This window comes from Salmo salar, chromosome ssa20 (genome assembly GCF_905237065.1).
Source record: "Salmo salar chromosome ssa20, Ssal_v3.1, whole genome shotgun sequence".
Classification (NCBI taxonomy): Eukaryota; Metazoa; Chordata; class Actinopteri; order Salmoniformes; family Salmonidae; genus Salmo; species Salmo salar.
In genome coordinates this window covers 68,194,978-68,207,120 of record NC_059461.1, presented here as the reverse complement: position 1 = coordinate 68,207,120, position 12,143 = coordinate 68,194,978, and the positions used below count along the sequence as shown (strand labels likewise).

The window sequence follows — 12,143 nt, the reverse complement described above, 5'->3', positions numbered from 1 at the left end:
CACATAGGCAGGAGCTGCTTTCAGGAACTCAACTGGCTGCCTGTTGAGGGTGTCCCAGATTAGACTGAGTCTGGTTTCCAGGTGTATTTATGGTTCTGCACCCAGATATCTGACTGATTACTTTCCCCATGTTAGGGATGTACAAAACCACAGCACCAGATCAGGTGTTGCTAATTTGTGCTTATACAAGTTCAGGAGTAATGCTGGGAAAGGTACTGTCTAGTATACTGGAGCCTCAGGGTTGAATGCCTTAAAAATAAAGAAAAAAACTGTTTGATGTCTTCTGTGCCCATATGAATTTACCCTGCGATGTAACTGCAATGATGAGATAGATGTTGTTCTTCTTTGTTTTTATGCTTTATTATCTTGCTGCCATACTCTGTCTCTTGCCTCAAGAGGACCACAGTGGAAATAAGTTCCTGACTTTATTGTGTGTTATCCTCGATGATTTTACTGATGTGCATGTATGACTTCTTCAAGTTTTATGTGTGCTTGTTTTTTTAAATGGTTGAATTAATTAACTCAATTAAAGTATGCTGAAATATCCCACTATATTAAAACCATTGAAAGCCAATGTCATAAAACTACAGACTACCTGATGTTCCTATACAGAGTCACCATAGTCTGCTGTGACACCCTGGTATGCCGCATACTGGGCATCTCACAAATGCTGGTTCCCATCGGTCCACACTGCCACAGCTGTGCACACTGTGAATGAGGCCAATCCAAATTTGAGTGCAAATAGATTTCAAGGCAGGCTTATTTTGGACCACTATGTTATCCATTCCACAGCACAAAATCCCCTCTCCAAGACCATAAACTGTGGATGTAAAAGCTGACTGTAATGTCACTATAAAGACATTGAAATGTTTGTCATGTTATTGGCTGAAAGTTAGATAATTTCATATGTGGTAAATCTATTGACAGATGATGAAGTGAAGCCTACTTCCAAACCCAAACAGTCTTTATTGGCTCATTGTGCTTGTTGGAAGGTCGTTGAGAGTTGGCAAAAGGAGTGAGCGATATACAGCACAGTTAATTGCACATACAACACACAAACTTCCATATACCCCCTTTGATAACTAGCCCTACTTGTATCGCTCAAATGCAATACTCTCCCCTGCCTGTGAGTCCTCTGTCAAAGAGAGGAAGCAGGGAGGCGTGGGCGGGCTGGCGGTGGAGAGGTGAGCCTACTAGCTGTTATCAGGCCCAGCACACAGAGCAGGGAGTTCAGCCCTGGGGTGACGAGTGTGGAGGCACTGATTAGACAGCACGGCTTAAACAGGCCTTGTCTAGCAGCGGGCACTGGGCTCCCAACGGACCATCACCGGGCCCCAACACTCACACTCTCTCGCACACACACACACTCCAGCCAACCTTCTCCTTCCTCCTCCTCCTTAAAGTGATTAGGAGCTATGCTGAGAGGATACCCAGTGTCCTCTGTGCTGGCTGGATCCTTCTCTCCTAGGCTTCCCTCCATGACTTCCATCCAAAGTAATATCTGCGGGGAGCCCACAAGATGAATGGCTCTGCAAATGCTGCATTAAAAAGTTATGAACAGGGATACCTTCAGTGGTGCTGGGAGCTCCTTGGCTGGGAAGAGGTGGCCCTTTTTTCTGCTGAGTAGTGATTTGAGCAGAGCAGGGGAGAGCAAGAGCAGTAGGAGGACCTCAGTAATGTGTCCTGTCAACAGGGTCGTATTCAGCGGACTAAGGGCCCTGCTGTACTGTAATATGGCTTCCTCTCCTGTGTTGCTGGGTGCTAGTCAGTGAGGGCATCTGGGGTTGTGTCTAAGTGGTGACTCAGATGGATGTGAGTGATTGGCGTGGAGCCCAGGGTTATTGCAGCAGGGAAATGTGAAGTGAAGGAAACTTAACCTCTTACATCTAGACGTTCCGCTAGCGGAACACCTGCTCCAATATCCAATGATAGGCGTGGCGCGAATTACAAATTCCTCAAAAATACAAAAACTTCAATTTTTCAAACATATGACTATTTCACAGCATTTTAACCTCTATGGGCTAGGTGGGACGCTAGCGTGCCACCCGTGGTGCACTCCATCAACAGCAGGTGCATTTCAAGAGCGGCAAATTTGAATCCAAATAAATGTCAAAATTCAAATTTTTCAAAAATACAACTATTTTACACCATTTGAAAGATAAACATCTCCTTAATCTAACCACGTTTTACGATTTCAAAAAGGTTTTACGGCGAAAGCATAAATTTAGAGTATGTTAGGACAGTACATTTACAAGAGTTGTGTGTAATGTTTTGTCAAGTCAAAGACAGGGTCACCAAAACCATAAAACCAGCTAAAATGATGCACTAACCTTTTACAATCTCCATCAGATGACACTCCTAGGACATTATGTTAGACAATGCATGCATTTTTAGTTCTATCAAGTTCATATTTATATCCAAAAACAGCGTTTTACTATGGCATTGATGTTGAGGAAATCGTTTCCCTCCAATAACCGGCAGTCAAGTCAGCGTCACAAATTAAATAATTAAAATTAGAAAACATTGGTAAAATATTATATTGTCATTTAAAGAATTATAGATTTACATCTCTTGAACGCAATCAACTTGCCAGATTTAAAAATAACCTTACTGGGAAATCACACTTTGCAAATATCTGAGCACTGCGCCCAGAAAAATACGCGTTGCGATACAGACTAGACGTCATGTTGGGGAGATCTAAAATCGAAAATACTATGTAAATAATCCATTACCTTTGATTCTCTTCATCAGATGTCACTTCCAGGTATCACAGGTCCATAACGAATGTAGTTTTGTTCAAAAAAGCTCATCATTTATGTCCAAAAATCTCCGTCTTGTTAGCACATGATCTAAGCCAGCCGGACTTCTCGTCATGAACGAGGGGAAAAAATATATTTCCGTTCGTTCAAACATGTCAAACGTTGTATAGCATAAATCATTAGGGCCTTTTTAACCAGAACATGAATAATATTCAAGGTGGACGAATGCATACTCTTTTATAACGTATTGGAACGAGGGTACCCAACATGAACTCGCGCGCCAGGTGTCTAATGGGACATCATCGTTCCATGGCTCTTGTTCGGTCAGATCTCCCTCCAGAAGACTCAAAACACTTTGTAAAGGCTGGTGACATCTAGTGGAAGCAATAGGAAGTGCCAAAATATTCCTCAGCCCCTGTGTTTTTCAATGGGATAGGTTTAAAGTCAATACAACACATCAGGTATCCACTTCCTGTCAGAAAATGTCTCATGGTTTTGCCTGCCAAATGAGTTCTGTTATACTCACAGACACCATTCAAACAGTTTTAGAAACTTTAGAGTGTTTTCTATCCATATATAATAAGTATATGCATATTCTAGTTACTGGGTAGGATTAGTAACCAGATTAAATCGGGTACATTTTTTTTATCCAGACGTGCAAATGCTGCCCCCTAGCCCTAACAGGTTAAAGACAAGACTCTCCTTTATCTAACCACACTGTCCGATTTCAAAAAGGCTTTACAGCGAAAGCAAAACATTAGATTATGTCAGCAGAGTACCCAGCCAGAAATAATCAGACACCCATTTTTCAAGCTAGCATATAATGTCACAAAAACCCAGAAGACAGCTAAATGCAGCACTAACCTTTGATGATCTTCATCAGATGACACACCTAGGACATTATGTTATACAATACATGCATGTTTTGTTCAATCAAGTTCATATTTATATCAAAAAACAGCTTTTTACATTAGCATGTGACGTTCAGAACTAGCATACCCCCCGCAAACTTCCGGGGAATTTACTAACAATTTACTAAATTACTCACGATAAACGTTCACAAAAAGCATAACAATTATTTTAAGAATTATAGATACAGAACTCCTCTATGCACTCGATATGTCCGATTTTAAAATAGCTTTTTGGTGAAAGCACATTTTGCAATATTCTAAGTACATAGCCCAGCCATCACGGGCTAGCTATTTAGACACCCGGCAAGTTTAGCCTTCACCAAAATCAGATTTACTTTAACAAAAATGTTATTACCTTTGTTGTCTTCGTCAGAATGCACTCCCAGGACTGCTACTTCAATAACAAATGTTGGTTTGGTCCCAAATAATCCATCGTTATATCCGAATAGCGGCGTTTTGTTCGTGCGTTCCAGAAACTATCCGAAATGGTAAATCAGGGTCGTGCACATGGCGCAATTCGTGACAAAAAAATTCTAAATATTCCATTACCGTACTTCGAAGCATGTCAACCGCTGTTTAAAATCAATTTTTATGCAATTTATCTCGTAAAAAAGCGATAATATTCCGACCGGGAATCTCCTTTTCGGCAAACAGAGGAAAAATCACAAAGACGGGGGCGGCCAGGGCACGCGCCTAAGCCTACAGTCCCTTGATCGGCCACTTGAGAAAGGCGATAATGTGTTTCAGCCTGGGGCTGGGATGACGACATTCAGGTTTTTCCCGGGCTCTGAGCGCCCATGGAAGACGTAGGAAGTGTCACGTTAGAGCAGAGATCCTTTGTAAAAGATAGAGATGGCAAAGAAGTTCAAGAAATGGTCAGACAGGCCACTTCCTGTAAAGGAATCTCTCAGGTTTTGACCTGCCATTTGAGTTCTGTTATACTCACAGACACCATTCAAACAGTTTTAGAAACTTTGGAGTGTTTTCTATCCAAAGCCAATAATTATATGCATATTCTAGTTACTGGGCAGGAGTAGTAACCAGATTAAATCGGGTACGTTTTTTATCCAGCCGTGAAAATACTGCCCCCTAGCCATAACAGGTTAAAGAGCTGCACACAAAGTTCACAGAGTAATGATGTCATCACTGTGAGTCAGTCAACCAATTCTGAATAAGCGGTTTACAGTTATGATACCTTCCTCCCCATACCAAATCAAATCAAATTTGATTTGTCACATGTGCCGAATACATCTGGTGAAGACTTTACCATGAAATGCTAGCTTACGACTCGTAAGATGTCACCCATCTCCATCGGCACCATCTTTAACACAAACTTACACCAAGTCACATGTTTTATAGGGCAGACTAGCGACCATTCTCATTGGCTCTGACAGCTCTTACGTGTGCTGTTCCTGAGAGGGTGGCCACTGAATAAGAAGAAAGGTGCCTATGACTGATGCATTGACCACATTAGGTGATCCATGGAACATTGACATTCTTTCAATGAGTCGCTGTTTGTTGAATCACTCAAGCCCAGACATAACACACTCAGGGCTAGGCAACAGGCCATACAGTGTTTGTGTAAGTATGTATACCACACTGTATATTTAGTGATTTATTGAAACACTCAGCACCTAATCAGCAACATACCACTGAGTAATGAAAAGGAGAAAATATAATATTTACATGACCAGGACATACTGCATCCGAACAAGAATTTGGATAACTTTATTTAAAGCTCTTTGAAGCCAGGATCTTAGCCCACTCTCTGCAGTGACTAAATTAAATGTGCTAGTTAGGTTAATGCTGAGGCACCAAAAATATCTCTTGCGTTTGAGAGAGTAAGCCCAGTGGGGCTGTGGAGCCTGTGCATTGTTTTCCCTGTGCCGGGTCTACCAGGTGGAGGGAGTCGTATGTCCCCTTGGCCCCCACTACGGCCCCCCTAAACTTCATCCCTCTGCAAATCCCCCCGACGCCTCTCCCTAATTCCCCTCAAGCCAGTGGGGCTGTCCAGCATCCTCCAATAAATTAGCCCAGCGGCCCCCGCTGCGTAATAGGCCCTAACAGTCTGGCTTCTGGCCAGGGGCCGAGTCACAAGCCCCATGTATGCTACTGACTGAGCCTAGTGTAACCCATAACCTGTCCTACAGCAAAGAACCTGACAGCTAGGGCGGCTTGGGAGATATTGACTAGTTATAGTCTTTATCTCATTGTGGTTTGGATGGTTTTTATTGTTTGATTCTGTTTCTTTTACGTATTATGTCCTAGTAATTCTGATTCTGTTTCCTATCTCACTAGGTTTTTTACTCCAGCTATATTCTGCCTGTGGCTGCTGTCTGGCGGTGTATCTGGTTCTAGTTGTCTGACAGTGTCTCTGTTCTCTCTCTCTCCAGTGCTGCTGAGCTTGCTGACGGCTGGCGCCCAGACAGAAATGAAGAGAGTTGTCGGAGACAACGCCACCCTGCCATGCCACCATCAGTTCTGGCAGTCCAACGCGCAGTTGCTCGACATCGAGTGGCTACTGCAGAAGCCCAACTCTAAGCAGAGAGTGGTGAGGAAGCTGCTCTCTCTCTCTCTCTCTCTCTCTCTCTCTCTCTCTTTCTCTCTTTCTCTCTGTCTCTCTCCTGTCATTCTTTGTCATTGTCTCTCTTTCCTTCTTTCTCTCTTTCTTCTCTCTCCTTTTCTCTATACCCCCCATCTCTTTGTTGCAACCAATATGATATAATTTGAATAGCTTTTTCAAAGGCACACTTATACAACACAATGTTCCTCCAATTTGTTTCCTTCCCATCTCAACCCTTTTCTACTTCCTACAGTTTACTCTTACTCTCTCCCAATTCCTCATTCCTCTATTTATTTAATCTGCTCAGGGTTTTGTTCATAGCCTTTTTCAGATTCCCTGAAGTGTTACAATATCGACAGAGATACAGTAGTAAACAAATTACTGTGACTGAAAGTCCACCAGAGACACAGTTAATAAATAAAGCCTATACATCCTACCAGCTGTGAAAATAGAATACCTAGACCTTCCAGTCCCTGACAATTGAATTAGACCACATCAATACTGCCAGCTCTTAATAGGATAAAAATGGATCCATCCTATCACCTACCTTGAATCATTTACCCGAGTCTAAAAACAGCCCTAATCTAATTACTTGTGTTGTAGCTCTCAGAAGATGTTAGAGTATCAGTTTCTGTTTTGATTTGTTCCTGTTTTTTCTTAATGAAATGCAGTATCTGATAACAGTAAGACCATGGAATCTCAACAGGCCTCGTCAGAACAAAGAGGTTTCTTCTCTCTTTGGAAGTCATTCGTTAACACACTGATCTGTTGATTAGCAGTGAGAGATTTGGTTCCACAAGAAAATGGAGACAGGACAAAGGGGAGGAGGGAGAGAAGGGAGGCGGGAGAGAAAGGAGGAGAGAGAGAAGGGAGGAGGGAGAGAAGGGAGGCAGGAGAGAAGGGAAGAAGGGAGTAGGGAGGGAAGGGATGAGGGAGAGAAGGGAAGAAGAGAGTAGGGAAAGAAGGGAGAAGGGAAGAAGGGAGTAAGGAGGGAAGGGAGGTGGGAGAGAAGGGAAGAAGAGAGTAGGGAAAGAAGGGAGAAGGGAAGAAGGGAGTAAGGAGGGAAGGGAGGTGGGAGAGAAGGGAAGAAGAGAGTAGGGAAAGAAGGGAGAAGGGAGAGAAGGGAAGAAGGGAGTAAGGAGTGAAGGGAGGTGGGAGAGAAGGGAAGAAGAGAGTAGGGAAAGAAGGGAGAAGGGAAGAGGGGAGTAGGGAGAGAAGGGAGGTGGGAGAGGAAGGAGGAGGGAGAGAAGGGAGGAGGGAGAGAAGGGAAGGAGGGAGTGAAGGGAGAGAAGGGAGGAGGGAGAGAAAGGAAGAAAAGGGAAAACAAATGTCTAACACTATTATTCCTCTGAAGGGGCTGGCACATTGCATTGACTATTTAACAGGGAGATAACATTGAAGGCACCATTAATTAAAATCAAATGTCTGATAATTTGATTAGGAATGAGACTGTGCCTGTGGCGGAATGAATAACAAATTATTTTATTTCCGCTGAAAGGCCATGTTGAAATGGAAAAGAGCAGCTTGTCAACATTTAGCCTCTGTTGCCGAGCGTACAGGCTACATGTGTCAGGAGCACAGAGGGGAGAGAAAGCCTGAGCAAGGGCAGGGTTCACTTGTGCTAACCTGGGGATGCGTATGCTAATGATAATGGTGTTAACCACCCATAGGCCCATATACTGAGGCCTTCCACAGACACGGAAACAAACAAAAATTTGACCAACTGGGGACATTTTGTTAGTCCCCACCAGGGTTGGGGAGTAACGGATTACAAAAAACTAGTAGCTGTAAACCGTTACATTACAGCAAAAATACCAGCAATAATATAGTCATCAGATTACAGATACTTTTGATAAACTAGATGACTTCTTCGAGGATTACTTTTCAATTCATAAATTTGCGAAAAAAAATCTTTGACACTTCATCGGTTTCTCAATGACATTCAAATCAGCATTGAAAAAAGGCACAAGTTTAAGTTTGTTCACCTGAGCGAGTCTGACCACAAGTCAGAGACCACGATGATGACACACCAAATGTGTTTGATGGATTGTGGGAAAAGAGCAGGGATAGGCTTTTGTAGGCTACAGCCAAGCTATGTCTTCCAATGGTGCAACTGCTGTCGGCATCCAAAGATTATTCAACTTGAATAAACACTTGGAGGTAAGGATGACAGCAGTGGTGTAGTCTACGGCGATACGGATATCACTTATTATTGATATCTACATAGCACATTGATGTAAATCACACTGCTGCTCTCTCATTTAGCTATTTGCATTTTACGGATTGTGGTTGTTATGGATGGCTGTTCACAGATCTAAATGTGTATTTGAGCTGTTACAGTATGGTTGAATGGTTGAATTCAAGAAGTTTAAGCTGCCTATCAATCATTGTTTTTGAAACCAGTGGACAGCCAGTGAAAAATGCGCTCTTGCAACAGCTGCATGGTGCAGATCCCAGCCTATTGATTAAAAATAGGGCTTTAATTGCTCAATCTAATACATGCTGATAAAAGAAATCTATAGGCCTAAATCTATATGCTCAAACTTGCACACTTTTGATAGACTTAAAGGGGCAATCTGTAGTTGCTACATCCATTTTTCGACTTATAAATTATATACATTACCAGTCAAAAGTTTGGACACACCTACTTATTCAAGGGTTTTTCTTTATTTTTACTATTTTCTACATCATAGAATAATAGTGAAGACATCAAAACTATGACATAACACATATGGAATCATGTAGTAACCAAAAAAAGTGTTAAACAAATAAAAATGTATTTTAGATTTGAGATTCTTCAAAGTAGCCACCTTTTGCCTTGATGACAGCTTTGCACACTCTAGGAAATTCTCTCAACCAGCTTCATGAGGTAGTCACCTGGAATGCATTTTAATTAACAGGTGTGCCTTGTTAAAAGTTAATTTGTGGAATTTCTTTCCTTCTTAATTATTTTGAGCCAATCAGTTGTGTTGTGACAAGGTAGGGGTGGTATACAGAAGATATCCCTATTTGGTAAAAGACCAAGTCTATATTATGGCGAGAACAGCTCAAATAAGCAAAGAGAAATGACAGTCCATCATTACTTTAAGACATGAAGGTCAGTCAATCCTGAAAATGTCAAGAACTTTAAAAGTTTCTTCAAGTGTTGTCGCAAAAACCATCAAGCGCTATGATGAAACTGACTCTCATGAGGACCACCACAGGAAAGGAAGACCCAGAGTTACCTCTGCTGCAGAGAATACATTCATTAGACTTACCAGCATCAGAAATTGCAGCCCAAATAAATGCTTCACGGAGTTCAAGTAACAGACACATCTCAACATCAACTGTTCAGAATAGACTGCGTGAATCAGGCCTTCATGGTCGAATTGCTGCAAAGAAACCACTACTAAAGGACACCAATAAGAAGAAGAGACTTGCATGGGCCAAGAAACACAAGCAATGGACATCAGACGGGTGGAAATCTGTCCTTCGGTCTGATGAGTAAAAATTTGAGATTTTTTGTTCCAACCTCCGTGTCTTTGTGAGATGTGGAGTAGGTGAACGGATGATCTCCGCATGTGTGGTTCCCACCGTGAAGCACGGAGAAGTTGGTGTGATGGTGTGGGGGTGCTTTGCTGGTGACACTGTCGGTGATTTATTTGGAATTCAAGGCACACTAAACCAGTATGGCTACCACAACATTCTGCAGTGATATGCCATCCCATCTGGTTTGCGCTTAGTTGGTCTATCATTTGTTTTTCAACAGGACAATGACCCAAAACACACCTCCAGGCTGTGTAAGGGCTATTTGACCAAGAAGGAGCATGATGGATTGCTGCATCAGATGATCTGGCCCTCCACAATCACCTGACCTCAACCCAATTGAGATGATTTGGGATGAGTTGGACCACAGAGTGAAAGAAAAGCAGCCAACGGGTGCTCAGCATATGTGGGAACTCCTTGGAAAATCATTTCAGGTGAAGCTCGTTGAAGGAATGCCAAGAATGTGCAAAGCTGTCATCAAGGCAAAGGGTGGTTACTTTGAAGAATCTCAAATCTAAAATATATTTTGATTTGTTTAACACTTTTTTGGTTACCACATGATTCCATATGTGTTATGTCATAGTTTTGATGTCTTCACTATTATTCTACAGTGTAGAAAATAGTAAAAATAAGGAAAACCCCTTGAATGAGTAGGTGTGTCCAAACTGACTGGTACTGTCTGTTAATGTAAAGATATAATTTAATGTAGTAGAAAGGGATGGGTTAGAAGAAACCAACATAACCAACCCATAAAGTCAAATGTAACATTTTATAGGGTCAGCTATGTTAACTTTAACATTGATTTATCCTGCAATAGATGTGGTTCAATTGGTAACATATATTTTTGTCTTTTTCTAATGCCTCCTAAGGGGAAAGTAATCTAAAAGTAACAGAATGTAATCAGATAATGTTACTGAGTTTGGGTAATCAAAAAGTTACATTACTGATTACAATTTCAGACAGGTATCTAGTAACTGTAGCGAATTACATTTAGAAAGTAAGCTACCCAACCTTGATCCCCGAAAGGTCAAATGCGATGTCGTGGGGGTTTAGGGTTAAGGTTAGAATTAGTGTTAGGGTTAGAATTAGGTTTAAATTCAGGGTTAGATTTAGGGTTAGGGTTAGGTTTTGGGGTTAGGGTTAGGGTAAGGGTTAGAGTTAGGGTTAGGGGAAATAATTTTGAAAAGGACATCATTTTGAGTCCCCACAAGGTTAGTTGTACAAGACTGTGTGTGTGTGTGTGCGTGTTTGTGTGTGTGTTTGTGTGTGTGTGTGTACTGTAAATGGCAAGTTGTCACCTGCAAGCACAGCAGGTAAACCCAGCTCCTGTGGCACTGATGTGCTGTGGCACCAGCATTTAGCAGTCACTATCTGCAGGCTCTCAGTTGCCCTGAGTAATAGGCTGCTGTGACAGCTGTGTTTGATGGTGTTGTTGTAGTGTGTGTGTGTGTGTGTTTACAAGGGAGAGAGAAAAAAGACAAAGAGAGGGTACATGTCTGTACTGTATGTGTATGTGTCTTTATGAGCAAGCAGTGTCCAATGCATGTGTAAATCCAGATACAGATCTGATGTCTTTACATATGTCTCTGCATACAGCTCTCTCAGTGTGTCTCATTGTCTCTCTCCCCAACCCAGATCATCACGTTTTTCGGGGGCCAGGTGTACACCAGTGAGGTGACCAGCGAGGCCAGTCGTCTGTCTTTCGCAGGGGACTACCTAAAGGGTGACGCCTCCCTGCTCCTCAGTGACCTACAGCTGACGGACTCTGGAGAGTACTACTGCAAGGTCAAGACAGGGGGAAAGTACCACTGGAGCCAGGTTAACCTCATAGTGCTGGGTGAGTCTGCTCTCCAGCTCTGTCTCTCACACACGCTAATCAATAGGGAATTAGCAGGCACATTTCCTCTCTCATGCTAACTGATCTAATGATTCAATTTGATTTAGATGGAGTGATTCGATTTCGATTTTTTGTTTGGCCTTGTTTCTCTGTTGCGAGGGTCTCTGAGATGTGTGGTTGTTGAGGCATATACAGTAGACGTAACATGTCATATACAGTGAGGGAAAAAAGTATTTGATCACCTGCTGATTTTGTACGTTTGCCCACTGACAAAGAAATAATCAGTCTATAATTTAAATGTTAAGTTTATTTGAACAGTGAGAGACAGAATAACAACAAAAAAATCCAGAAAAACGCATGTCGAAAATGTTATAAATTGATTTGCATTTTAATGAGGGAAATAAGTATTTGACCCCTCTGCAACAACTGCCCGAGTTACACCAGGAACGCACCATCCTTCCATCAGTGCTCAGACTGTCCGGAATAGGCTGAGAGAGGCTGGACTGAGGGCTTGTAGGCCTGTTGTAAGGCAGGTCGCCACCAGACAT

At 42.2% G+C, this 12,143-nt stretch overlaps 1 protein-coding gene across 1 annotated transcript in view; it reads left to right on the top strand.

The window, feature by feature from the left end:
• Positions 1 to 12,143, top strand: part of LOC106581102 (CXADR-like membrane protein) — a 96,510-nt gene that overhangs the window by 73,042 nt on the left and 11,325 nt on the right. Inside the window, exons 2-3 of the mRNA XM_045703857.1 lie at positions 6,064 to 6,221; positions 11,394 to 11,595. Of these exons, the coding sequence (XP_045559813.1) occupies positions 6,064 to 6,221; positions 11,394 to 11,595 (360 nt within the window). The remainder of the gene's footprint in view (positions 1 to 6,063; positions 6,222 to 11,393; positions 11,596 to 12,143) is intronic.